This window comes from Rana temporaria, chromosome 7 (assembly GCF_905171775.1).
Source record: "Rana temporaria chromosome 7, aRanTem1.1, whole genome shotgun sequence".
In the NCBI taxonomy this organism is placed as follows: domain Eukaryota; kingdom Metazoa; phylum Chordata; class Amphibia; order Anura; family Ranidae; genus Rana; species Rana temporaria.
In genome coordinates this window covers 177299781-177324876 of record NC_053495.1, presented here as the reverse complement: position 1 = coordinate 177324876, position 25096 = coordinate 177299781, and the positions used below count along the sequence as shown (strand labels likewise).

At 43.3% G+C, this 25096-nt stretch overlaps 1 protein-coding gene across 5 annotated transcripts in view; it reads left to right on the top strand.

Annotated features, from left to right (window-relative positions):
• The window catches only part of SLC5A9 (solute carrier family 5 member 9), a 128519-nt gene that overhangs the window by 31760 nt on the left and 71663 nt on the right, over positions 1-25096 (top strand). For all 5 annotated transcript variants that reach the window (XR_005750632.1, XR_005750631.1, XM_040360533.1 and 2 more), the window contains exons 4-12: positions 3583-3687; positions 4493-4657; positions 8142-8247; positions 10871-10951; positions 11083-11288; positions 11909-12044; positions 12453-12560; positions 15276-15426; positions 17953-18121. Coding sequence is in view for 3 of the 5 variants with exons in the window: in XM_040360533.1 (XP_040216467.1) it covers positions 3583-3687; positions 4493-4657; positions 8142-8247; positions 10871-10951; positions 11083-11288; positions 11909-12044; positions 12453-12560; positions 15276-15426; positions 17953-18121 (1227 nt within the window). In the remaining 2 variants the exon portion in view is untranslated. The remainder of the gene's footprint in view (positions 1-3582; positions 3688-4492; positions 4658-8141; positions 8248-10870; positions 10952-11082; positions 11289-11908; positions 12045-12452; positions 12561-15275; positions 15427-17952; positions 18122-25096) is intronic.

Genomic DNA, 25096 nt, shown 5'->3' with positions numbered 1-25096 from the left:
TTCTATGGATAAACAGCAGAACCAGTCACAAAGTTGGTGTAAGTCAACCCCCCCGACAGGAGATTCACAGCCACATGTCGTTGGGTAATTATAGACTGGCGAGGATACAACACATAAATCCCATATACATACCTCCCAACTTTTTGATGGGAATGAGGGACACAAGTCAGCAAAAGTATGATGGAATAGGACACACCCCTTGCCACGCCCCCTTGAAGGAGAATTTAACAAAAAACAAGATTAGGTAAACCTAAAAGTGCTTTCTTTCGCCTATCAACGAACTTCTTCGGAGCAAGGAGGGGCCAGTGGGTCAGATCTTAAATATCCCAACGTGAACTGACATATTTATTTACAGCCACCGGGTGTCCTCAGTGTACACTTCCCTCACTGACGCTCACAGGGCCGATCCTAGGGTCACAGACGCCTGGGTGCAGAAATATTTCTGGCGCCCCCACATGGGCGTAGTCATCTTACTAACTCCTCCCCTTTACACATGTTTCTATGGCTATGACTCAAACACAGAGATGCTCCCCTAAGAAGTCTTCATTAGTGTCCCCCATCAGAGTCTCCCCACAGCAGGTGTCCCCCATCAGAGCCCCCCACAGCAGGTGTCCCCCATCAGAGTCCCCCCCCCACAGCAGGTGCCCCCCATCAGAGTCCCCCCCACAGCAGGTGTCCCCATCAGAGTCCCCCCCACAGCAGGTGTCCCCCCCACATCAGGTGTCCCCCATCAGAGTCCCCCCCACAGCAGGTGTCCCCCATCAGAGTCCCCCCACAGCAGGTGTCCCCCATCAGAGTCCCCCCCCACAGCAGGTGTCCCCCATCAGAGTCCCCCCCCACAGCAGGTGTCCCCCATCAGAGTCCCCCCCACAGCAGGTGTCCCCCATCAGAGTCCCCCCCCACAGCAGGTGTCCCCCATCAGAGTCCCCCCCACAGCAGGTGCCCCCCATCAGAGTCCCCCCACAGCAGGTGTCCCCCATCAGAGTCCCCCCCACAGCAGGTGTCCCCCATCAGAGTCCCCCCCACAGCAGGTGTCCCCCATCAGAGTCCCCCCCCACAGCAGGTGTCCCCCATCAGAGTCCCCCCCACAGCAGGTGTCCCCCATCAGAGTCCCCCCCACAGCAGGTGTCCCCATAGATCAGTACTTGTCCATTAGATCCCTGTTGCTCGGGCACGCTAGGAGCAGAAGCACTTTACAGGGGGCGGGGCATACGTGGCATCTTTGGTTATTTGGAGGGTGGCACACGGAGAGCATTTCCGGGAGTGCACGGGATGATTGGCAGCAGCTCCGGCCAACCCAGAAGCTTCTCATCACATTGCCTATGGGAATAGAGCCGACACACGCAGAGAGGGCGGGACAGACAGGAGACTGCTCCATGCACACTGGAGAGAATTAATTAGTGGAGCCTAGTACCGCAACGTGTTCCGGTACTAGGCTCCGCTGTGGTACCCAACCCGGATTCCGGGGACATCGGGAGGTATGCGCTCTTGTCAGTTGCCAGCGGAGAGAGCAAGCGGGATGGGGAACCACAGCACCCACTACATGCACACCGCCTCTGGACACAGACAAGGAGGAGAGAGGGGAGCAATTTGGAGCTTCGGCGCCCCCACCTCTGCGGCGCCTGGGTGCGGAGCACCCCGCGCACCCTGCCTAGGATCGGCCCTGGACGCTCACCACCATTCACATTACATACAAAGTGCATATGAAGAGAGATCCACATGATCTCACTTAATTATAAAGACACATACTGTAAATACAAAACTTGGACGGAAGACTTTTACCAGTCTAATTAGACTATATAGGCAGCCTTAAAGTAAAATTAAATATCACTCGATAAAGGAAATAAGGAGAGCAGAACCAAGGAGCGGAAACGAGACATACGAAAGAGCAAACAATAGAAAAATGACACAAAGTGAAAAGGAATGTACTTCTGCGCTACTAATAAAATGTTAAAAATGCTGTATATTTTAAATATAAGAGGTTGCTGCTTAACACCAACTATTATTAGCAGACCAGAGGGAAAAAGGAGAAATAAATGTGAAGCTCTACCTCCCTATAGAGATGATAAAGTTACAAAATAATATAAACATATCAAAAATTCATGCCCCATGTGGGACATGAATATAGCATCTAATAACAAACACAGAATAAGGTCTGTGTACCAGTGCCCTCTAGTGGATACAAGCAATATAACACATAATATATATAAAAAAGAGAAAGGCTAAAGGCCGTTGAAAAACTTCAGCTGTTCAGAATGAGGCAATTAAGGCCTCTATAAGTAGTCAAAAGGATTACCACTAATTGGCTGCATGCTGAGGCTTTCTGAATGAAAGAGCCCAGTACTGAAGGTCCTCTGAGGAGGTGAGGAAGGATTGATTTTTCTGTGTGAACAAAATCAAAAGATTATTGTTTTGTGCTGTAAGACCAGCACTGTCTGCCCAGTGCTAGACTGAGTCAGACTCCATAGATAGGTTCCTGTGTGGAAGGTAGACGCCCAGAGTGGCTAGGGTTTATTTTATGTTTGATTTTGTTTATGCTGTTTGGATGCTTGCAATTGTTTTCCAGCAAGATGGAAAAATAAACCAAAAACGTTGTTTTCAACCGTCTTCGACTGCCAGTCTGTATAAATTCAGTGTGTGGTGAACCCATCCAAGGGGTCACACACCCCGCTACTGAGCTAACCCCTCACACTATATATATATATATATATATATATATATATATATATATATATATATATATATATATATATATATATATAATGTAATGTATTTCTTGCATCCACTAGAGGTCACTGGTACACACACCTTATTCTGTGTTTGTAATTTTAGGTGCTATGTTCAACACTCCCACTAGGGGCATACATTTTGGATTATATGTTTACTAAATAATATAATTTTATCTCTATAGTGAGGTAGCGCTTCACAGAAAAATGACAGGAAAAATCGCATAAATGTCAAGAGGTTCAAACAAGATAACAAAAAAGCAACAGGAATGGACCCATCACACACAGCCTATGCCAGTGGTATCCACTGACAGACTTTAGGCTTCTAAAAAAAAAAAAAACGATATATTGAACTCTGTGCTTAATCCTTTTGGCACCGTAGAATGCAACAAAAAGATCCACATTCTCCTTCTATAATAGTATGGTGTCAAAATCACCCCCCCCCCCCCACGTGGCGGGAGATTTAAGACGTACCTTTTTAACTTTCAAACCACTTGGATTCCCATTGTGGAAGTGTTTTGAAGTGTGCCACCACTTTCTTTCTTTCTTTCTTTCTTTCTTTCTTTCTTTCTTTCTTTCTTTCTTTCTTTCTTTCTTTCTTTCTTTCTTTCTTTCTTTCTTTCTTTCTTTCTTTCAACCCACTGATACTTTCACCACACTCCCCCAAAGTATTCATGTCTCCAGCTGAGCCCTTGCTAAATACCTGATGCTTCAGGCTATAGGGGCGCGTGTGAGTGACCTCCTCCCAAGATGGAGGACACAGACTGCAATAAAAGCATTGAAAATTCTAACCCTTACTCATTATAACATACTGTACATTATTTAATAATTTTACACTTTTTTTTTTTTTTTGCAGATTGGAGCTTCACTTCTGTCCAGCAATATTGGAAGTGGTCTCTTTGTTGGGATGGCTGGGTCTGGGGCTGCAGGAGGATTGGCAGTTAGTGGTTTTGAATGGAATGTAAGTCTGTGTTCTGTAACTTGCAAGAATGACCATTTTCAGTGCATTTTCCAATTTAAAAAGATACTAGAGCTAGCACAAAGGGCTGGTTGACACCACAAAAATGCACGTCTGATCCATTCCGGATGAGTTTCTGCATGCACAATTTCGAAAATATCCCAGTGCGATTTGTGATGCGTTTCTGGATGCATTCCAGATGTGTGCGTGTTTTTATTTTCCTGGTTTTCTTTTCTCTATACTGGGGTCTGGTGCATGTTCTATTTTTTTATTACTGGAACTGTGGTGTGAAAATCTCACGATCTGGGCATCGTATGGAAAAAAAATACGAACTGTCCTAATCGGCTCATTGATCCAATGATCCAATTGATGCAATGATCCAATTGTTGTACAATCGCTTCAAAAGCGGTATTTTTCATACACAGACGTGTGTGTGTGTGTGTTTTTGTTTGTTTTCTCAAAATGCTAAATGCCTGACAAGGATATCTTGCAGCTTTTGGGTATTTGGGTTTAATTCAAGAACTGCATTTTTTATTTTACTTATTTATTCCTATATTCAAAAATTGTGTGAGACCAACTGGCCTCCATCCAGTTGAACCCTACTTTAAGTGGGTCTGACTAATGCAATTTGTTCGATGCTCTCTGTAGAAGTGCTGGAGGAAAAGGGTCAGTGTTCTACCAATTTGCTTAGTTAATAAATAAATCTCTGCGTTGGTAGGATTGCTTTAGGTCACAATTTTCTACTTTCATCCATGACAAATGAGCGTGAGACTGTTCCTCTAACACCAATTTTTCTTTCTAATTTAAGGCTTCCTGGGTGCTGGTAGCCCTTGGATGGATCTTTGTTCCCGTTTACATTGCTTCTGGAGTGGTCACTATGCCTGAATACTTGAAAAAGCGATTTGGTGGTAAACGGATTCGTATCTACATGTCTCTTTATTCGCTCCTCCTCTACATCGTCACTAAAATTTCGGTACGTTGACCCTGGAATGAGAGGATAGGTGAACTCCAAAAATAGGAGGGGTTGAGTCACTAAGGCCTCGTACACACGACAGGACATGTCCGATGAAAACGGTCTGCGGACCGTTTTCATCGGACATGTCTGCTGGGTGATTTTGGTCTGATGGCTGTACACACCATCAGACCAAAATCCCAGCGGACAAAAAACGCGGTGACGTGGCGGCGACGTTCGCAAACAAGGAAGTAAAATGCTTCCACGCATGCGTCGAATCACTTTGACGCATGCGGAGGATTTCTGTCCGCTGGTTAGGTGTACTAGCCAGCGGACATGTCCGACAGACAGCTTTCCAGCGGACAAGTTTCTTAGCATGCTAAGAAACTTTTGTTCGCTGGAAATCTGTCCGCTAGCCTGTACACACGATCGGATCTGTCCGCTGAAACTGGTCCGCGGACCAGTTTCAGCGGACATGTCCGGTCGTGTGTACGAGGCCTCAGAGTTAAATAACCGTTTAATATGCGGTAAAAAAACACATGTGTTAACAATTGTGCAAGTGTTCAATTCACTAAGAATTAGGAGTTAAATAACAAATGCAGTATTTGTTAGTTTTAGCGGTAATTGCTGCATTAGTTAACCTGGCTGGCGGTATTCCCGAGGCTCGGGTGAGATTTTTTGGCTACGATCGGTAACCCTGAGCCAGACTCGGGCTCGCCTCGCAGTGTCCACAGGCACAAGTTACTTACCTTGTCCCTGGATCCTGCGATGCCTCCCCGCTGTGTGAGTGAGCGGGTCCTCGCTCGATTCTCACAGTGTCCCTGTGTGCCGCTGATCTCCGTTCCCTGCAACGTTACGACGCACGGGGGCGGAGAACAGCGCCAAATTCAAAAAAGTAAATAAGCACATTACATACAGTATACTGTAATCTTATAGATTACAGTACTGTGTGTGTAAAAATACACACACCCCCTGTCCCTAGTGGTCTGCCCAGTGTCCTACATGTTCTTTTATATAATAAAAACTGTTCTTTCTGCCTGCAAACTGTAGATTGTCCATAGCAACCAAAAGTGTCCCTTTATGTCAAAAATGGTTTTCGAGCAGCTAGAAAACAGCGATAATAAATTATAATCACTTGCAGAAATGAGCGATATCAATTTAATGACAGCGACAATTCTGCAACTGAGCAAATTTCAGTGTTTTTGATTTGATTACATTATTGAACAATTGTTATTATAATTACATTATTATTTGTTATAATTATTTATAGTTATTTATTATATTATAATTTATGATTTTGTTTTTCAAACTTTATCATACCCGGGATGTCTACTAGACTCTTGTTTGGACAGATTTAAGTGAGTATTTCCTAAGAATTACAGGCCTACAATTTAAAACGCCAAATTTCCATGCAAAATAATTGTACCGCTTTCAGCACCTAAAATCTGAAATAATCATACCGCCAGGGAGGTTAATGCGGTAATTTACCGCATTGAGCTGGATGCAAAGGAGTGGTCCGGGAAGCCGTCCACCACGTCCTTAACAACTGATGACTACTCAGCTGTCAGCGGGCTTCCTCGCTCACAGCCGATTGTAAAAAAATAAAGTCCAAAAATAAAAAGTATGGAAAAATGGAGTGGGTTCCCCCAGATTTTAAGGGGAACCTCACTCCCAAAAAAAACTGCGTGTGGTCCCCCCCTCCACTGAACCATACCAGGCCACATGCCCTGAACACACCAAAACATCTTGTCCCCATGTTGATGGGGACAAGGGCTTCATCCCCACAACCATGACCGGCGGTTGTCGGGGTCTGCAGGCAGGGGGCTAATCTGAGTCTGGAAGCCCCCTTTAAGAAGGGGGGGAGGTCCTAGATCCCACCACCCCATGTGAATGAGTATCGGGTATATCGTATCCCTACTTATTCACCAAAAAGGTGTCACAAGTTAATAAACAGACAGTTTTTGACAATTCTTTTATTAAAAATAAAGTGTTACACGATGTAAATTCATCGTCAATCACGCCACCTGCCAGACCCGAGGAAAAAATAAACCCTCCTGCCATCGGTGAAGGCTAGCTGCCTACTGCAGGCTCTGCCATCTGACTTTTTTTATATATCATCAACCCAGCATGCGCCGGTCTGTGGTGTCACAAGGGGGTGGGGCCATTAGGTGACATAGCCAGGTGGACCCGCCCCTTACCTATATAAGAAATGTGAGATGGCAGAGCCTGCAGTAGGCAGCCAGCCCTTACCGATGGCAGGAACTTTTTCTTTTTTTTTCTCTCCGGGGCGGCTGACAGCGTGATGAATTTTCATCGTGGGAGACTCTTTTTATTTTTTAATAAAGGGAATTGTTAAAACTGATAACTTGTGACACTTTTTTTGTGAATGGGTATGGGTACAATGTACCTGATAATCATTCACATAGGTGGGGTAAGGAATCTGGGGGCCCCTTTTTCTTAAAGGGGGCTTCCAGATTCCAATTGGCCCCCTGCCCGCAGACCCTGAATAAGAACATGTGTGTTCCAGTGCATTCCAGAGTGTTTTTGATGCTTTTTACAGTGTTCCCGTACAGTCCATGCAGGAAAAATGCAGCATGTACAGCAATTGGCGACCCCCCATTAGCTTAGGATTCAGTCAGCTGTGCTGCAGTGCAAGGAACATGCTGACAGGCGGAGAAAGCAGAGTGACGGAATAATAAACTCAATGTGCTGCTTCTCCTTTCACTGTCCAGTCACAAGCTTGGGGTGGGGAGGGAAACCTGTAAGCGAAAGTAATGCCGCGTACACACGGCCGTTTTTCGGGTTCTAAAAAATTACGTTTTTAAGGGTCTAGAAAAAAATATTTTTTTTTCAACCCGATCATTAAAACGGCCTTGCCTACACACGATCGTGAAAAAAAAATGCTCTAGCAAAGCGCGGTGATGTACAACGGCACTATAAAGGGGAAGTTCCATTCGGATGACGCCACCCTTTGGGCTGCTTTAGCTGATTTCGTGTTAGTAAAAGACGATTCGTGCTTTTCTGTCTGTTACAGCGTGATGAATGTGCTTACTCCATTACGAACGGTAGTTTTACCAGAACGAGCGCTCCCGTCTCATAACTTGCTTCTGAGCATGCGTGGATTTTTCATGTCGTTAAAGCCCACACACGACCATTTTTTTACAACCTTAAAAACGTAGTAAAAAAAAAGAGCATGTTCGAATAAAAAATTGCCCATTTTTTAGAACTTGAAAATGCTCTGAAGCCCACACACAATCGTTTTTAATGACATAAAAAAAAAAACGTCATTTTTTAGAACGCCAAAAACGGTCGTGTGTATGCGGCATTAGGCTGCTGCAGAGGAAGATCAGGTCTCCCTCCCCGCCAAGAGTTGGCAGAGTTGTGAAAATCCCAGGACTGAATGAACAGAAGTGCAAATCATTTGGCAGGTTAAGCAGCTCATATGCAATCATGTAATGAGCTGTTTGGTTAGAGAATGATTTATAAATCTTTCATTCTTTTTCAGACAGACCTGTTCTCTGGAGCGCTCTTCATCCAGGTGTCCCTGGGATGGAACATTTACCTGTCCACTGTCTTACTGTTGGTTGTGACCGCAATTTACACTGTTGCTGGTAAATATCATAGTCTTTATCTCCTACAGATGTCAGCATATTGTTCTGGATTGAACGTTTGGCAAAAATATTAATTAGGAATCTGAACAAGTATATAATGGTCTTTTGGTTAACCTCTTCGCGCCTTAGGGCAAAAAAATCTTAATGCCCAATTTTGACTTGTGTTGGTAAAACCGTACAAATCATCTACTTTATGCATCCAGGTGGATTATGCTGCGTTTTTTTTTTATTATGTATAACAAATTGAGCTTTCATTTGGCGGTAAATGGTAATGGATATCTCCTGATTTTTCTTAATTTTTTTTATCCTCCTACCTAAAACACACTGGCCCAGATTCAGAAAGGAGATACGGCGGTGTATCTGAGTCTGAGCCGTCGTATCTATGCGCCTGATTCTTAGAATCAGTTACGTATAGATTTCTATTAGATCCGACCGGCGTAAGTCTCTTACGCCGTCGGATCTTAACTGCATATTTACGCTGGCCGCTAGGGGCGTGTACGCTGATTTACGCCTAGAATATGTAAATCAGCTAGATACGCAAATTCACAAACGTACGCCCGGCCGACGCAGTACAGATACGCCGTTTACGTTAGGATTTTCCCGGCGTAAAGTTACCCCTGCTATATGAGGCGTACATGCGGCGTACCAATGTTAAGTATGGACGTCGTTCCCGCGTAGAATTTTAAAGATTTTATGTTGTTTGCGTAAGTCGTCCGTGAATGGGGCTGGACGTAATTTACATTCACGTCAAAACCAATACGTCCTTGCGGCGTATTTGGAGCAATGCACACTGGGATATGTCCACGGACAGCGCATGCGCCTTTCGTTAAAAACGTCAATCACGTCGGGTCATGGTTAATTTACATAACACACAGCCACCTCTTCACAATTTGAATTAGGCGGGCTTACGCCGGCCTATTTACGCTACACCGCCGCAACTTTTTTTTTTAGAATACGGCACTTGCCTGTAAAAGTTGCGGAGGCGTAACGTAAATAGGATACATTACGCCCGCCGATAGATAGACAATTCTATCTGAATCCAGGCCACTGACACTAATATAAAGAAAAAAAAAATCATGTCCAAAAAAAATACTGACTCTGACCTTGACCCAAACACTAACCCTGGCACTGACTTGGAGCAAACCTTCCTCTAGGTGTGTGTAATAGACATCTGCAATTTGTTTAGTTCCAAATTAGTTTAGCAAATTTTGACAAATTAGTTCTGAAATTTTCGAAGAGCGAAAATTTGAATTTGGGAAATTTGAAAAGCAGGAATTCAAATTTTGCCAACTTCAAATCTTCAAAATTTCTTAAAATTCTAATTTCGGAGAATTACATATTTGGGAAATTTGAAAATTTGCATTTCGGAATACCAACATTTTGGAAATTAGGAAATTCTAATTTCGGAAATTCAAAATTCTATATTTCAAAAATTTGGAAGTTGGGTATTGGAATTTCCTTTTTAAATTTGGCTGTTGGTGAACGTAACGAATATGAATTCATCCGAAGTTATGGATTATCCAAAATAACTAATGCCGTATCAAAACAAATGGAACATAACGATCTAATAATAATAATAATAATAATAATAATACATTTTATTATTCCATTTGTTTAGATGCAGCATTCATTATTTTGGATAATTCGTAACTTCTCATCGCTGGAGATCACCCGCACCCGTCGCTGGATCAGGACATCGTTGGAGCAGGAAGCCGGGAACGAGTGGATTATCACTGCTGGAGTTTTTTTTATTTTTTTATTAATAAAGGACTTTATTCTACGGTGTGTGTGTGTGTGTTTTTTACCCCATTACCATTTCACACAGGGGGGGGTCAGGATCTGGGGGTCCCCTTTGTTAAAGGGGTCTTCCAGATTCTGATAAGCCTCCCGCCCGCATACCCCCACAACCACCGGGCAAGGGTTGTGGGGATGAGACCCTTGTCCCCATCAACATGGGGACAAGGTGCTTTGGGGGGCACCCCAACATTGGGAGGGTGCTTTGAGGGCATGTGGCCTGGTGCGGTTCAGGAGAGGGGGGGCCGCACTCTGTCCCCCCCTCTTTTCTGCGGCCGGCCAGGTCAACGTTCTCGGATAAAGGGGCTGGTTATGGACATTTAGGGGAAACCGCACGTCATTTATTTTTTTTTAATTGACGGCGGGGTTCCCCTTAATATCCATACCAGACCTAAAGGGTCTGGTTATTGAATTTGCGGGGACTTCCACGCATTTTTTTTTCCCGAACTCCGAAGCCGGACCCATACTTTTTCCAATTATTTGGGTTCGGGTCCGGGTTCGGGAAAAACCCAAAGTCAGTTCGCTCAACTCTAATTACAAGCGTTCTCCTGGAATGGATTATGCTTGTAATCCAGGGTTCCACTGTACCAGCACTGCAGATTCATCCATCCATCCATTACTGTTTAACATATATAGGAGAATCAAGTGATTTCTCTTCCGCCTCACAGCAGAAATCTTCTATAGGCAGGATTATAGCCATGCATGCTATCAGAAACTTGAGTATTTTCTTTGGTTAGAAAGACATATTGTATGTTAACATCCTCCAACACATATTGAATGCATTACTTAAATTGATGTCCATTAATGTCCATTCATCTCTTTATAACAGGTGGGCTAACTGCAGTTATCTACACGGACACCCTACAGACAGTCATTATGGTGGTGGGGTCTTTTATTCTTATGTTTATATGTAAGTATACTGCTGTTTGTTGCATTACTGTTCCATAATATCCCAACATGGCAACCCAATTACTAGCATATGTATAATTTAATACAAAAACTGATAACCTCTGTTATATGCAAATCTGTTTATCCCTCCAGCATTTAACGAGATTGGCTGGTACACAGGACTGGAGCAGAAGTACATGGAGGCTATTCCAAAAATTATTGTCCCGAACACAACCTGCCATCTGCCCCGCAGTGATGCATTCCATATACTACGTGACCCTATCAATGGGGACCTACCATGGCCTGGCCTTATATTTGGTCTGACAGTGGTGGCCACCTGGGTTTGGTGCACCGATCAGGTAAGATGATCCCGCTGCAGTATCGTAGCTCTTATTCTTGCAGCTCTGAGATGCACTAAATTACAGTTGTCTTCGGGAAATAGACATGAGTGCTGCCAGCATTGCTGCAGAAGTTGAAGGGGTGGGGGTCAGCCTGTTAGTGCTCAGACCATACGCCACACACTGCATGAAATTGGTCTGCATGGCTGTCATCCCAGAAGGAAGCCTCTTCTAAAGATGTACTGCCTTTGTAAAGAAGGTAAAGGCGAGGGTAAAGGCGATGGACTGGCCAAGCATGTCTCCAGACCTAAACCCTATTGAGCATCTGTGGAGCATTCTCAAACTGAAGGTGGGGAAGCGCAAGGTCTCTAACATCCACCACCCCTGTGATGACCTCATGGATGAGTGGAAGAGGACTCCAGCGGCAACCTGTGAAGCTCTGGTGAACTCCATACCCAAGAGGGTTAAGGCAGTGCTGGAAAATAATGGTGGCCACACAAAATATTAATACTTTGGGCCCAATTTGCACTGTTTTACAAGCTGTACACTCGCTACTTTACATTGTAGCAAAGTGCCATTTCTTTTATTTATCCCAAAAAATCTTATTTTACTATAAAATGTACTTATTAAATATGTTCCAGGTTATCGTTCAGCGATCTCTAGCAGCCAAGAACCTCTCCCACGCCAAGGGAGGCTCCATAGTCGGGGGTTATCTGAAAATTCTTCCTGCATTCTTTGTAGTATTTCCAGGAATGATTAGCAGAGCCTTGTTTCCAGGTGAGATCCCTCTGGATTCCGGACATTACCTCTAAGCTCATGTGTAGCCAAAACTCCTGACCTGTATGTGTTCCATAGTGAAGCTGGAGGATAAGAATGACTGCCAGGAACTAGCACCACCTGAAAGGGTTTGCCATTTTTGTACCATGTCAGATAATACAACCTCAGCCAAAATGTGAAATATATTAATGTGGTGGCTGACACTTTCTGAAAATGCTAATTGCCTGGCTGTCATGCTGATCCAATGGCTTTAATGTTTTTTGAGGCACTGCAACTAATTTGCCACTTATTCTGGGTTAGTACCTCAAAGAAGTGATACCAAGAAACTAGTACTCTCAAACAGACGACAACAGGGACAATATTTCTCTTATTACAAGTTTCCTTTTATCATTCATCCCATATTTCCAGATGAGATTGGCTGCGTTCATCCAGACGAATGCCGGAAATATTGTCAGATTGAAACGAGCTGCTCCAACATTGCCTATCCCAAGCTGGTAATTACACTCATGCCTGTCGGTAAGACGTCACTTTATCTCATCTGTTAGTGTACTGTATGTCTATACAACCATAAAAGTTCTTGAAAAGTTATTGAAAACGTGTTTGCATTCACATGTGATTTTAGGTATTTAATTTTTTCGGCAACAAGACGTGTTTTTAATGCGTATCGTCCTTTGATTGGGACCTTACCCAGGGAACTCATCACATAAGCTGGAGGTGCTTAATATATTCTCCATGGAAGTGTTTGTAAACCTCAGACATGATGTATGAATAAGGCATATCCTGATATAGACGTTCCCTGGCACAATTCCAGGGCATAACCTATCCTGCCTCTGAACCAAATTCATGGCAAAGTAAGTCTGTAGACTTTAGACAATATTTCAGACCACAGACCTCCATGCCTTCCAACCCACAAAGAGGCCGAACTTTATTGGTATCACAGCTTTATAGACAAAGTGACATAAGCAAGCATCATTCATATGGGTGCATTCGATTGGCTCATTCATATAGTCTTCTCTTGTTACATCTTCTTCTTGCCACAAGGCTTTACAGTCAGTCGCCATATTGCTTTGGTCAGTGGAAAGAGGGAGGAGGGGGTTTGGAGACATCTGTCTTTTAGCTTTACTTCCGGGCTGAGATTTAACTCTATAATGACTTCACACACACACACACACACACATATATATATATATATATATGTGTGTGTGTATATATATATATATATATATATATATATATACACACACACTCTCTTTCACTCTCACTCTCTCTCACTCTCTCTCACTCTCTCTCTCTCTCACTCTCTCACTCTCTCTCTCTCACCATCGTTTTTCCACAATGCTCTAGCAAAGCGAGGTTACGTTCACCACGTTTTTCCATTGAAGCTCGCTTCATAACTAGCTTCTGGGCATTCGCGGGTGTTTTAAACGTTGACCCAGACGCGTTTCGTCATAGATTGACGTTTTCAATGGCGTCAATCTATGACGAAACGCGTCTGGGTCAACGGCGTGCAGTGACATCACCGCGTTCTCACGAGGAGGAAGGGCTCCTGTCTATGCCGGCCGGCATTTGTTTTTTATATGCCTGTTTACAACTAATCGCTGTAAGTAGGATTTTACTTTTTAAATAAATATTCCTTGGAACGTATTACACTATGTGCAGTTCTCTTTTTGCATAATATGTTGCTGGGCTCCCGGATTTGCCTAAGAGGATCTGTCTGTGCCAAGTATGTTGCATCCCTCCGTGGATATATGGCTGTATGATCTATGCTGCACATCCGTTTTTATCCTGTCCTGTGGCTACACTCTCTGGATATCCTGCTGGGATTAATAAATAACGCTGTTATTTGTTTTATTTCTGGTAAGCCTCAGTCCATGTGGTGGTGGATCACTTTATCATCAGTGCACCGGGTGTTGTCTGTTCAAGATTTTCAGTGTACACTTTTGGACTTTATTATTGATTATTCACTTGTAGATTCACAAAGGACTTGACTGTTATAGTATTTGGTTGGCGCAATTTTTCTTCTTTTTCCATTATTTTGTGTTAGGTCACGCCATTGCTGCCTCCCTATTTATTTACTTATTTATTTTATTGATTGGTTAGCGCAATTTTTTCCTTTTTTCATTAATGTACCACTCTCTGTTACACTGTAAGAAAATTTTGTTTCGGCGCCTCTGTAGGTAAAGGAGCCCGGGTAATTTGTTAGCTGGTAGAGCTCCAAGAGCTGAGTCTGTTACCTCCCCCTGGCTTCTGGAACCGATGTAGGGTTTTAGAACTTAAAGGAGCTAAGATGATGCCTGAATATTTGTAGAGTATTCTCCAATCCCTGTCTGGGGATGGCCCAGAAGGTGTTGGAGATGGACCATAAATATTCCGGAGCCTTGCATTAGGGGAGCAGAGTCCAGGTTGCAATTGTTTGGAAGGGACACCTGTGCTGGGGGGCTCTGCCCCTGTGCAGAAGGATGGAACCAAAGTGAGAAGGAAGCTAAAGCCTCACACCCTTCCAGCCTTAGCTAAGCTTAGACGAAGCCCTCCTGGAATCAAAGGTCAGGACCTGTTCAGCAGGTGGTCTGTGCAGAAATCTCTTGAGCCTCAGGATCCACCAAAGGGACGAGTGAGTAGCTTTAACCAATACACTCCAGAGCTTGATGTAAGAGAAGCAGCCAGGTACAAGACCCAACTTGCATACTACGAAGGGACAGCTAAGAGCCAGTACAGCTACCCTATACCTCTTTTTACAGGAACCTAAGGAGCAGCCAGGTGCATCTGCATTTCTACCAAGAAAGAGCATCTGCATTCAGGGCTTGGAATATTTTTGTTATCAGTTCAGCTGATCCCACAGAAGGGCAGCAAAGTGACTTCGATTAGCCAGAACATTAGTCCTCAATTTGAATTCAAGTTGCACTTCTGGGCAACCCATATCCCTTACCTATCCAACTTCATCCCCTAAGAAACCAAAAACAAAACCAACCACCCTGGACTGGTTCTTGTCTAATGTGTGGATGGTGGAATACTCCTGTTGCTTAGCTGTGCATGAGGGGAGACCCAAAAATCCAATGGCTCTTACAGGGGTATCGTTATATAAAAAAATAAAAAAATTGAGATGGCATACACCTTGTTGGATGAAATGCCTATAAAGCAAATGAGTAATTTTTTGCATGCCCTGCAGTTGTATTTCTATATCAAATGTTTTCTATTTATTCAGAGATGACTGTAATGTTGTTTATATTCTAGGACTAAAAGGGTTAATGATAGCGGTAATCATGGCTGCTCTGATGAGCTCTCTCACATCCATCTTCAATAGCGCCAGCACGATCTTCACATTGGATGTCTGGTCCCATATGCGAAGAAATGCCACAGAACAAGAGCTTATGATTGTTGGCAGGTGCAGTATTCGTTGAATAAATTGTGTAAAATAAAACAAAACTATTTATAGTATGGTTGCCATCTGTCCCTGTTTGAAGGCGACAGCTCCTTTTTGAGGGTTCTTCTGCCCCCAGAAGACAAATGTCCCTGACAGTGTAGTCGTCTGCAATCTTGCAGTGCTGGGTAGCCATGTTAGGGATGGCACCAAAAAGAATTGCAAGCACCACCCCAATATGTTTCTGCTGGACTCAAGTTAGTCTTGCATGTGCAGCATTTGTCACTTGGACCAGCTTTCCTATGCAATGTACAGACATTTGGGGATGTCTGACTACACATGAATACACGCTATTCCAATATGGTGTGACTGCTGCAGGCCTTATTTGCCAAGCAGACAAGAAACCAGACTTCCATTGGATAGAGTGATGGAGACCATGCCGGAGAAGTAGGTACCATTTTTGATTCAGCCTGATGGTGAGGACCTGACCACAGCCCAATGATCAGCAGTGTACTGTGTTTTTTTTTTTAGACACGTGCACTGCCAAAAAAATAGTTTTTCTCATTTATGTTATTTTCGTTTTTGTTTTTTTTCTCAAATTCGAAATTTCGAAAATGAAAAATGCGAAATTTTCGAAAATGAAAAATTCGAAATTTCAAAAATAAAAAATTTGAATATTCAAAATTCGAAAATAAAAAAAAAAAAATTCGAAATTTCTAAAATTAAAAAAATTGAAAAAATTTCGTATTTCCAAAAATCCGGAATTCGGAAATACGAAAATTCGGAAATACGAAAATTCGGAAATTAAGAAATTCGGAAATTAAAAATTCGCTATTACGAAAAATCGGAATTAACGAATTTCAGAATTTTCGTTAAACTAATTCAAAACTAAACAAATTACACATGTCTAGTTTTTTTTTGTTTTTTACATTCAGTTTGTTTTGTGTCTAACAAATTAAAACCCTGCATGCCATTTTATTTACGTTTCTGCCTTCCCATATATATTGAATGTCTTGATTCTCTCATGCACATCTTCAAATCGGTTTGTTTTGTCCTTATACCTTGCATCTGCCTCTTGTTTTTAAAAGTCTGTGACCGATTGTTTTGAGGGTGTGCATAAAGGGTAAGTTCACTTTTACAGAAAAATCTGTAAGGTGAACTTACACAGGACCCCCTCCTCACCCCCCATGGGCGACACCAAACAGTCAGAACCCGCTTTGCCCATCCTGTCACCGCAGGCGAAGAGGAGAAAAAAGCCTTTGGAGGTTTCAATCCCCCGGTACAGTACAGCGGCGATCTGTCAGTGCAGAGGGGTTAACCGGACTCCAGGTTATCGGGACCAGGTGCAATGGGAAGGGGGGGTCCAGTAAGTTCACCTTACAGATTTTCTGTAAAGGTGAACTTACACTTTAAAAACTATTCTTTCAACATCTTTTTTAAAAATTTTGATAAAAAAAAAACAAGACCGCTCTATCTGTTTTAAAAAATGATAAAAATTACATGACCATTTAATTGTCATTCAGAGTTCGACAGCGCTGAAAATTTGCCTGTGCAGGAAAGGGGTAAAAGTGCCCTATAGGCAACTGTTTAAAGGGAAAAGTATAAAACTGGGTGGAAATCAAGAGGTAGTATAGTAATGAGCAGCGGCGATCCATCAATTAGGGGTGCCGCCCACCCTAATCCGTGCGCCCGGCCTGTAATCTACACGCAGGGCGCTGGACGCATGGTTTCCAGTGTGTGTTTTTTTTTTTTTGAGCACATGATTGGAGCCTATGGCAAATTACTATTTGCTATTGTCTTCCTGCTTCTCCTCAAAGACAATCAGGAAGCGGAACCCACTTTCTGTTTGACCGTGAGGAGAAGCAACGGTCCTGGCTCTTGCCTTGCAAGCTGGAGCGAGGAGCAGCATCGGCCTCCTAAGGTAAGGCCACTGATCACCGAAGGGGGCACTATTGCCTCCGGTCGTCGTGCGGGTGGGGGGTGCTCAATGATCGCTGCTGCCAGTCCCCGCCCCAAAATATTGAGCAACAGCCGCTGGTAATGAGGGAGGTGTGGTCCAGAGAGGTAAAGCACTCCCTATTCTGTGATGCAGTAAGGCAGTGCATGATGGAATATGAAGTTTCCTGCATTGTCACATGATGATTTTCAGGAAGTGATAGCCTCAGAAAGAATTTTATAACATTTTGCACAGAGGTGAAGATTCAGAACTTCCATGCATGGACTAAGTGATAAGCTCATTGGGATGGCTTGGCCGGAAAAGGCTTCTATTGATTGTGAAAAGTGAAATTCTGCCTGAAATATATATATATATATATATATATATATATATATATATATATATATATATATATATATATATATATATATAATCTCAAACCAACTCAGAGCCAACTACTTCTCTGAATTCTCCAGCTAAATTTAACATAGCACCGGCCTTGAAAGTGGCAAGGCGCTACACAAACACACATTATATATATATAACATTTTTTTACATTTTCCTGTAATGATTTGTTTACATAATGTTTTATGTTCTCTTTTTCCCTCTGGCAGAGTTTTCATAGTCATACTAGTGGTTATAAGTATCCTTTGGATCCCCATCATCCAGGCAGCAAACAGCGGGCTACTGTTTGATTATATGCAGTCTGTCACTAGTTACCTCTCCCCACCGGTCACCGCCATATTTATTTTGGCAATTTTTGTCAAGAGAGTCAATGAGCCAGTAAGTATATCACCTGAATGTTTCAAACTATTGTAAAATGACAGAGAAAATCACCGCTCAAGGATACTAATCAGGAAGATCTCACCACCTGATCCGAAGCCACGGGTGCTGGCAATGCATAGGATAATGCAAAATGAGGAAAGGATTTCTGGACAGCCGCACTCCAAAACGTGTTGCTTTTATTGTAAAATGAAAAACACAGGATACATGCCACAGCAAACGGGGGTACAAGCCGACGCGTTTCACACCAAACCTTAGTGCTTAGTCATAGCTTACAACCTATGACTAAGCACTAAGGTTTGGTGTGAAACACTTCAGCTTGTACCCCGTTTGCTGTGGCATGTATCCTGTGTTTTTCATTTTACAAAAGCAACTAGTTTTGGAGTGCGGCTGTCCAGAAATCCTTTCCTCATTTTGTATTGTACAATGGCAATGTAATAGGACGTAAGACTTCATAGGGTCCTGATCATGGTATGAGACTCTGTGCATCAAATGATGACATTACTTTATAATAGACATGTGCAATTCGTTTAGTTCCGAATTTGTTTTTTAACAAATTTTGACAAATTGGTTAATTCCGGAAGTTTGGAAATTTGAATTTTACGGTTATGTTTTTGTTTTTTTTTTCAAATTTTGAATCTGAAATTCGTAAATTTGAAAATCCGAAAAAAAGCAAGAAACAATTAAAACTAAAACGAAAACAAACACATTTTTCGGCAGTGCACGTGTCTACTTCATGACTAATTTCTTTTTTGGAAGTATTTTCTATTTCCTAAAATGGCTTCCAGGTATCTTTTTGTTTTTCAAACCTTGGTCAGTCATGCTACTGCTTTTGCACCAATTATACTAACCAGAGGGTCAGTCAACCCCAAATTTTATTTTGGTAGATCCTGTAGAGTTAAAGTACCATTCATTTTGTTCACCCTTTTTAGATGTTGAGATATACAGTGCATATGGAAAGTAGTTACACAGTTTAACTTTTTCCACATTTTATTATGTTACAGCCCTTTTCCAAAATAAATTAAATTAATTATTTTCCTCAAAATTCTACGAACAATACCCCTTAATGACAATGTAAAAGAAGTTTGTTTGAAATCTTTGCAAATATATTTAAAAAAAATGAATAACATGTGCAAAAGTATTCACAGCCTTTGCTCAATACTTTGTTGAAGCACCTTTGCCACCAATTTTTAATATAATGCTACAAGCTTGGCACACCTATTTTTGGGCAGTTTCTCCCATTCTTCTTTGCAGGACCTCTCAAGCTTCATCAGGTTGGATGGTGAACGTCGGTGTACAGCCATTTTCAGATCTCTTCAGAGATGTTCAATCGGGGTTCAAGTCTGGGCTCTGGCTGGGCCACTCAAGGACATTCACAGCGTTCTCCTGTAGCCACTTCTTGCTTAAAGCGGGAGTTCACCCATTTCTAAAAAAAAATTTTTTCTTCCCCTAGATTCCTGCTCGTTCGGTCTAGGGGAATCGGCTATTTGTATTAAAATATGAGCCATAGTTACCCGTTTTCGAGCTGCATCTTCTTCCGTCGCTTCCGGGTATGGGTCTTCGGGAGCGGGCGTTCCTTCTTGATTGACATTCTTCCGTGAGGCTTCCGACGGTCGCATCCATCGCGTCACTCGTAGCCGAAAGAAGCCGAACGTCGGTGCGGCTCTATACTGCCTGCGCACCGACGTTCGGCTTCTTTCGGAAAATCGTGACGCGATGGATGCGACCGTCGGAAGCCTCTCGGAAGACTGTCAATCAAGAAGGAACGCCCATTCCCGAAGCCCATACCCGGAAGCGACGGAAGAAGATGCAGCTCGAAAACGGGTAAGTACTGCACATATTTTAATACAAATAGCCGATTCCCCTAGAGAAAACGAGCAGGAAGCTAAGGGGGAAAAAGTGCCCTCTAAGGGTGAACCCCCGCTTTAAGGTTGTTGTCCTGTTGGAAGATTAACCTTTGCCCCAGTCTGAGGTCTCTGGAGCAGGTCTTCATCAAGTATGTCTCTGTACATTGCTGCATTTATCCTTCCCTCCATACTGACTAGTTTCCCAGTTCCTGCTGCTGAAAAATCATCTTCACAGCATGATGCGGCCACCACCATGCTTCACTGTAGGGATGGTATTGGCCAGGTGATGAGCGGTGCCTGGTTTCCTCCAGACATGACGCTTGTCATTCAGTTTAAAAAGTTCAATATTTGTTTCAAACCAGAGAATTTTGTTTCTCATGATCTGAGAGTCCTTTAGATGCCTTTTGACAAACTTCAGGTGGGCTGCCATGTGCCTTTTACTTGTGAGTGGCTTCCATTTGGCCACTCTACCATACAGATAAAAATAAAAATTATATTGCGCTAAACCAAAACATAACTATAGGCAGCCAACACAACAAAGGGATAATTGTGGAAAACGTGAAAATAAAGTGTAGCGCCAATAAGGGAACCACCTGTGTGGCGGGTCCACAATAGGCCTAGTGACAAGGTGATCACAGACCTTGGGTAACAATGCTCTTCCAATATTAAACCACATCCACTGTGGGCGAGTACAGTAGCTGTAATATACTGGCTGTGAGTAGTTAGTGAATCAACACCAACAAACAAAAATATAAACTAATAGGTCAATCAAGTACCATCGGAAAGGGACTGCTTGAGCACCCCTAGTCTGACACTAAATACCTATATGCGTAATAGTGCTTCCCCCGTGGTGTCCTTCACACACTATAAATGGGAAATGCTAACCCCATACAGAGGTAATAACACATAAACCTAAAAAATCAATCAATAGGTGAGTGTTCATAGGAAACCATCTGAGTGACAGTATTAGTGTGAACAACTGTGTAGTGATAAACCATGCACACAGATGAAATAAATAATATAATGCCAGCTGCAAATTGTTATAACAAAAGTCCCAAATAAGATGAGAAATGAGTCCATACACCGTGTGACAGTAATATGAGTATATTCCCCTTCTAGTAGACTTGAATGAGATGCATATTTCAAGGTGCAATCCCCAAATTGTTGTAAACAGGTATGAATTAGGTACCCTTACCGGATGAAGTGGACCCGCAACTCACCGTACGGTGGGGGGTCTCAAAGGCTTGTATGGGCTGATTGCCCTCTTTGGTCGCCGTCAGGATGGTTGTCCTAGGCGTAGTAGGTGTCTGATGTATTCAAGATGCACTTGTAGCCAGAAATTTCACTCCGGTATATAGGCAAGCACCGTAGTAGTACCCAATCAATTCCAAGATGGGGAAGGAGGAGGAAAAGAAAAAAAGCTCCTCATAGTGTAGAATTATAAAAAATTTAATAAAAATTTCCAAAAATCACACTGGTGACAGGAACAGGTATCAAAAATCTTAAAACACACGTGAAGAGTAAATCACAGAGCAACTCTCCACCTTGGATGGATGGACAGATGTAATCCAAAAATTGTGCAGTGGAGAAGTGGTAGGACTAGTGTACCCGACCGGTTTCGTCTGATAGAGACTTCAACAGGGGTTTGGCCACTCTACCATACAGGCCTGATTGGTGGAGTGCTGCAGAGATGGTTGTTCTTCTGGAAGGTTCTCCTCTCTACAGAGAAATACTGGAGCTCTGTCAGAGTGACCATCAAGTTCTTGGTCACCTCCCTGACTAAGGCCCTTCTCCCCCGATCACTCAGTTTGGCCGGGCGGCCTGCTCTAGAAGAGTCCTGGAGGTTCCAAATGTCTTCCTTTTATGGATGATGGAGGCCACTGTGCTCATTGGGACATTCAATGCTGCAGAAACTTTTCTGTACCTTTCCCCAGATCTGTGCCTCCATACAATCCTGTCTCTGATGTCTACAGACAATTCCTTGGACTTCATGGCTTGGTTTGTGCTCTGACATACATTAAAGCGGGAGTTCACCCAAAAATCAACTTTCTGCAGTTATATCCAGCATACTGCTGACATCTGCAGTATGCTGGTCTTTTTTATTTTATTTTGGTACTTATCGTTATAGCAGTATTTCTTCTATGGCTCCGAGCGGGAAATCCTTCGGGGAATGGGCGTTCCTGAAGGCAAGCAAATTGATTGACGGCCTTCGATAGCGCGTCACGGCTACCGAAAACAGCCGAGGTGACACCTGCCGTGTAGAGCTGACTGTGCAGGCGCCGTAAATTGCCGAGCGTCACTCGTGTATCTTCGGAAGCCGTGACGCGCTATCGAAGGCTGTCACCTTGCTTGTCTTGAAGGGAACGCCTATACCAGGAAGTAATCCCCGCTCGGAGGCATAGAAGAATTACTGCTAAAACGATAAGTACCAAAAAAAAAAAGACCAGCATACTGCAGATGTCAGCAGTATGCTGGATCTAACTGCAGAAAGTTGATTTTTGGGTGAACTCCCACTTTAACTGTGGGACCTTATATAGACTGGTGTGTGCCTTTCCAAATCATGTTCAATCTACTGAATTTACCACAGGTGGACTCAATCAAGTTGTAGAAACGTCTCAAGGATGATCAGTGAAAACAGGATGCACCTGCGCTATATTTTGAGTGTCATGGCACATATTGTGAATACTTGCATGTTTCATTAAAAAAAAAAAACTTCTTTCACGTTGTCATTATGGGATACTGTTTGTAGAATTTTGAGGAAAATAATAAATTAAATCCATTTTGGATTGGTGTCTTTATTCTATTAACTCCTACGAAACTGTCTTCATACCCCAATGTGTTTAACTGACTCGAGCTGTAGACAGGTGCAGTCTATTTTCTCCCCTACAGGTGGTGCTATTCTGTAGTTGAAGTCAGGAGGAACATGGCTCCTCTACGGTTTTCTGGGTCACTGGAGAAGCAATCCAATTGGATGCTGCCACCCCATGTTGTTCAAGCAGCCATCTTTGTTCAGGCAGAGCCTATTTAAGGCTCTGGCTCCCAGGTTTGGCATGCACTTTTGCGAGCTGGTAGAGTAGGGAAAGATACCCCATCTGTTAGGAAGAGGTTCCAGATGAGGAGGGAAAGTGTAGCTTCGTATGTTTTCTGGATACTTTCCTGATTGGGTACTAGACGGCCACATTGCATTCTGTCCCCTCTCAACAGACCCTGTCAGTCCATCTGCTTTTTCCATGTTGCGGGAAACTGAGGCTGGGTAGCCTTTCCTCTGGGTTTGTTTTGAACTGATATTGCATTACTTCAATACTAGTGTTCTATTGCACTTGCCTGTGTGAATTATTGCTGCTGCACCCCACCTACATATATGTGCCGGTTACTTGCATTCAGAACATGTAAACACTCTGGCCAGGATTCAGAAAGAACTTACTATGGCGTATTATTATTATTATTATTATACAGGATTTATATAGCGCCAACAGTTTGCGCAGCGCTTTATCTCCAGATACGCCGTCGTAAGTCCAAATGAGCGCCAGATATACAGATTTACACAAAAAAACATGACAGACAATTGACAAAATTAAAATGGTCACAACCAAACAACCCCATCGTTGGACCCCGGGATGGCTGTGGCTTCACACAGCCCAGTGAATTTCCAGGTTGCATCACTATCCTGATGCACCGCTTGGGATAAGGGTTTAACCCCCTTCAATAATAGACACCATATCCACGTGGCACAGCTGTACCCCACCATGTGCCCTGTTTGGGCTCCTGCTCTTGGGACCTATTTACCCACCATTACCTTTTTTACTAATAAGACACACAGGTCCCTCCATGTATGTGTTCACCCCTGGCCACCGTGGGGGTTCTGTCTGGCCTCGTCCGCCTTATTCCATCGGCGGACACGCCTTAGATCTTCTCCTGACGAAGCGGGTTAACCCGCGAAACTAGTTGAGATACTGCCATAACCCTCAACTCATCGCAATGTTTTCCCCTCCCGGGGACTTCTGTTCATGGTGTTGTTTGGTTGTGACCATTTTAATTTTGTCAATTGTCTGTCATGTTTTTTTGTGTAATAAAGATTTATATTTTTTATATATTTTTATTCTAATGTGTAATTTTATATTGGTACCGCAATAGTCCTAATTGGCCCTTTTTGCTCCCTCTTGGCTCTTTGGTTCGGGGACCTTAGATCCAAGTACCTTATATCTTGATCTCAAGGATGATGGTACCCCCCATTACAATACTAACTTAGCTTATCCCTGAGGCTTCCCTTCTCCAAATGAGCGCCGTCGTATCCATGCGCTTAATCAGAAAAGCGGTTACGCCTGAATTTGGCCAAGATACGACCGACGTAAGTCTCTTACGCCGTCGTATCTTGGGTGCATATTTACGCTGGCCGCAAGGGGCGCTTCCGTAGATTTAAGCGTTGAATATCAGCGTAAGTTTACCCCTCATAAAGCAGGGGTAAGTCATGTTAAGGTATGGACGTCGGAAACGTCGGAACAGCGTCGTATTTTACGTAGTTTGCGTAAGTTGTACGTGAATGGGGCTGGGCGTAAGTTACGTTCACGTCGAAAGCATTGAGCCGACGTATCTTAGGGAGTATTTGCAACGTGATTCTGAGCATGCGCAGTTCGATCGGCCATGCATTTACATGGAGTCACGCTTCATTACAATACAACACGCCCACTGCCTTGCTACTTAGAATTACACGGGCTTACGCCGGCCCATTTACACCACGCCGATGTAACTTTGGGAGCAAGTGCTTTCTGAATACAGTACTTGCCTCTCAATGTTACGTTGGCGTAGCGCATATGAGACAATGGGGTAGATTCACGTACGGGCGCGCATAGTTACGGAGGCGCAGCGTTTCGTATTTACGATACGCCGCCGTAACTTACAGGAGCAAGTGCTGTCTTCACAAAGCACTTGCTCCGTAAGTCGCGGCGGCGTAGCGTAAAAGGGGCCGGCATAAGCACGCGTAATTCAAATGTGGAAGGGGGGCGTGTTTTATTTAAATTTATGATGACCCGACGTGATTGACGTTTTGTATGCGCCTGCGCCGTCCGTGTACATATCCCAGTGTGCATTGCTTCCAAGTACGGCGCAACGACGTATTGGTTTCGACATG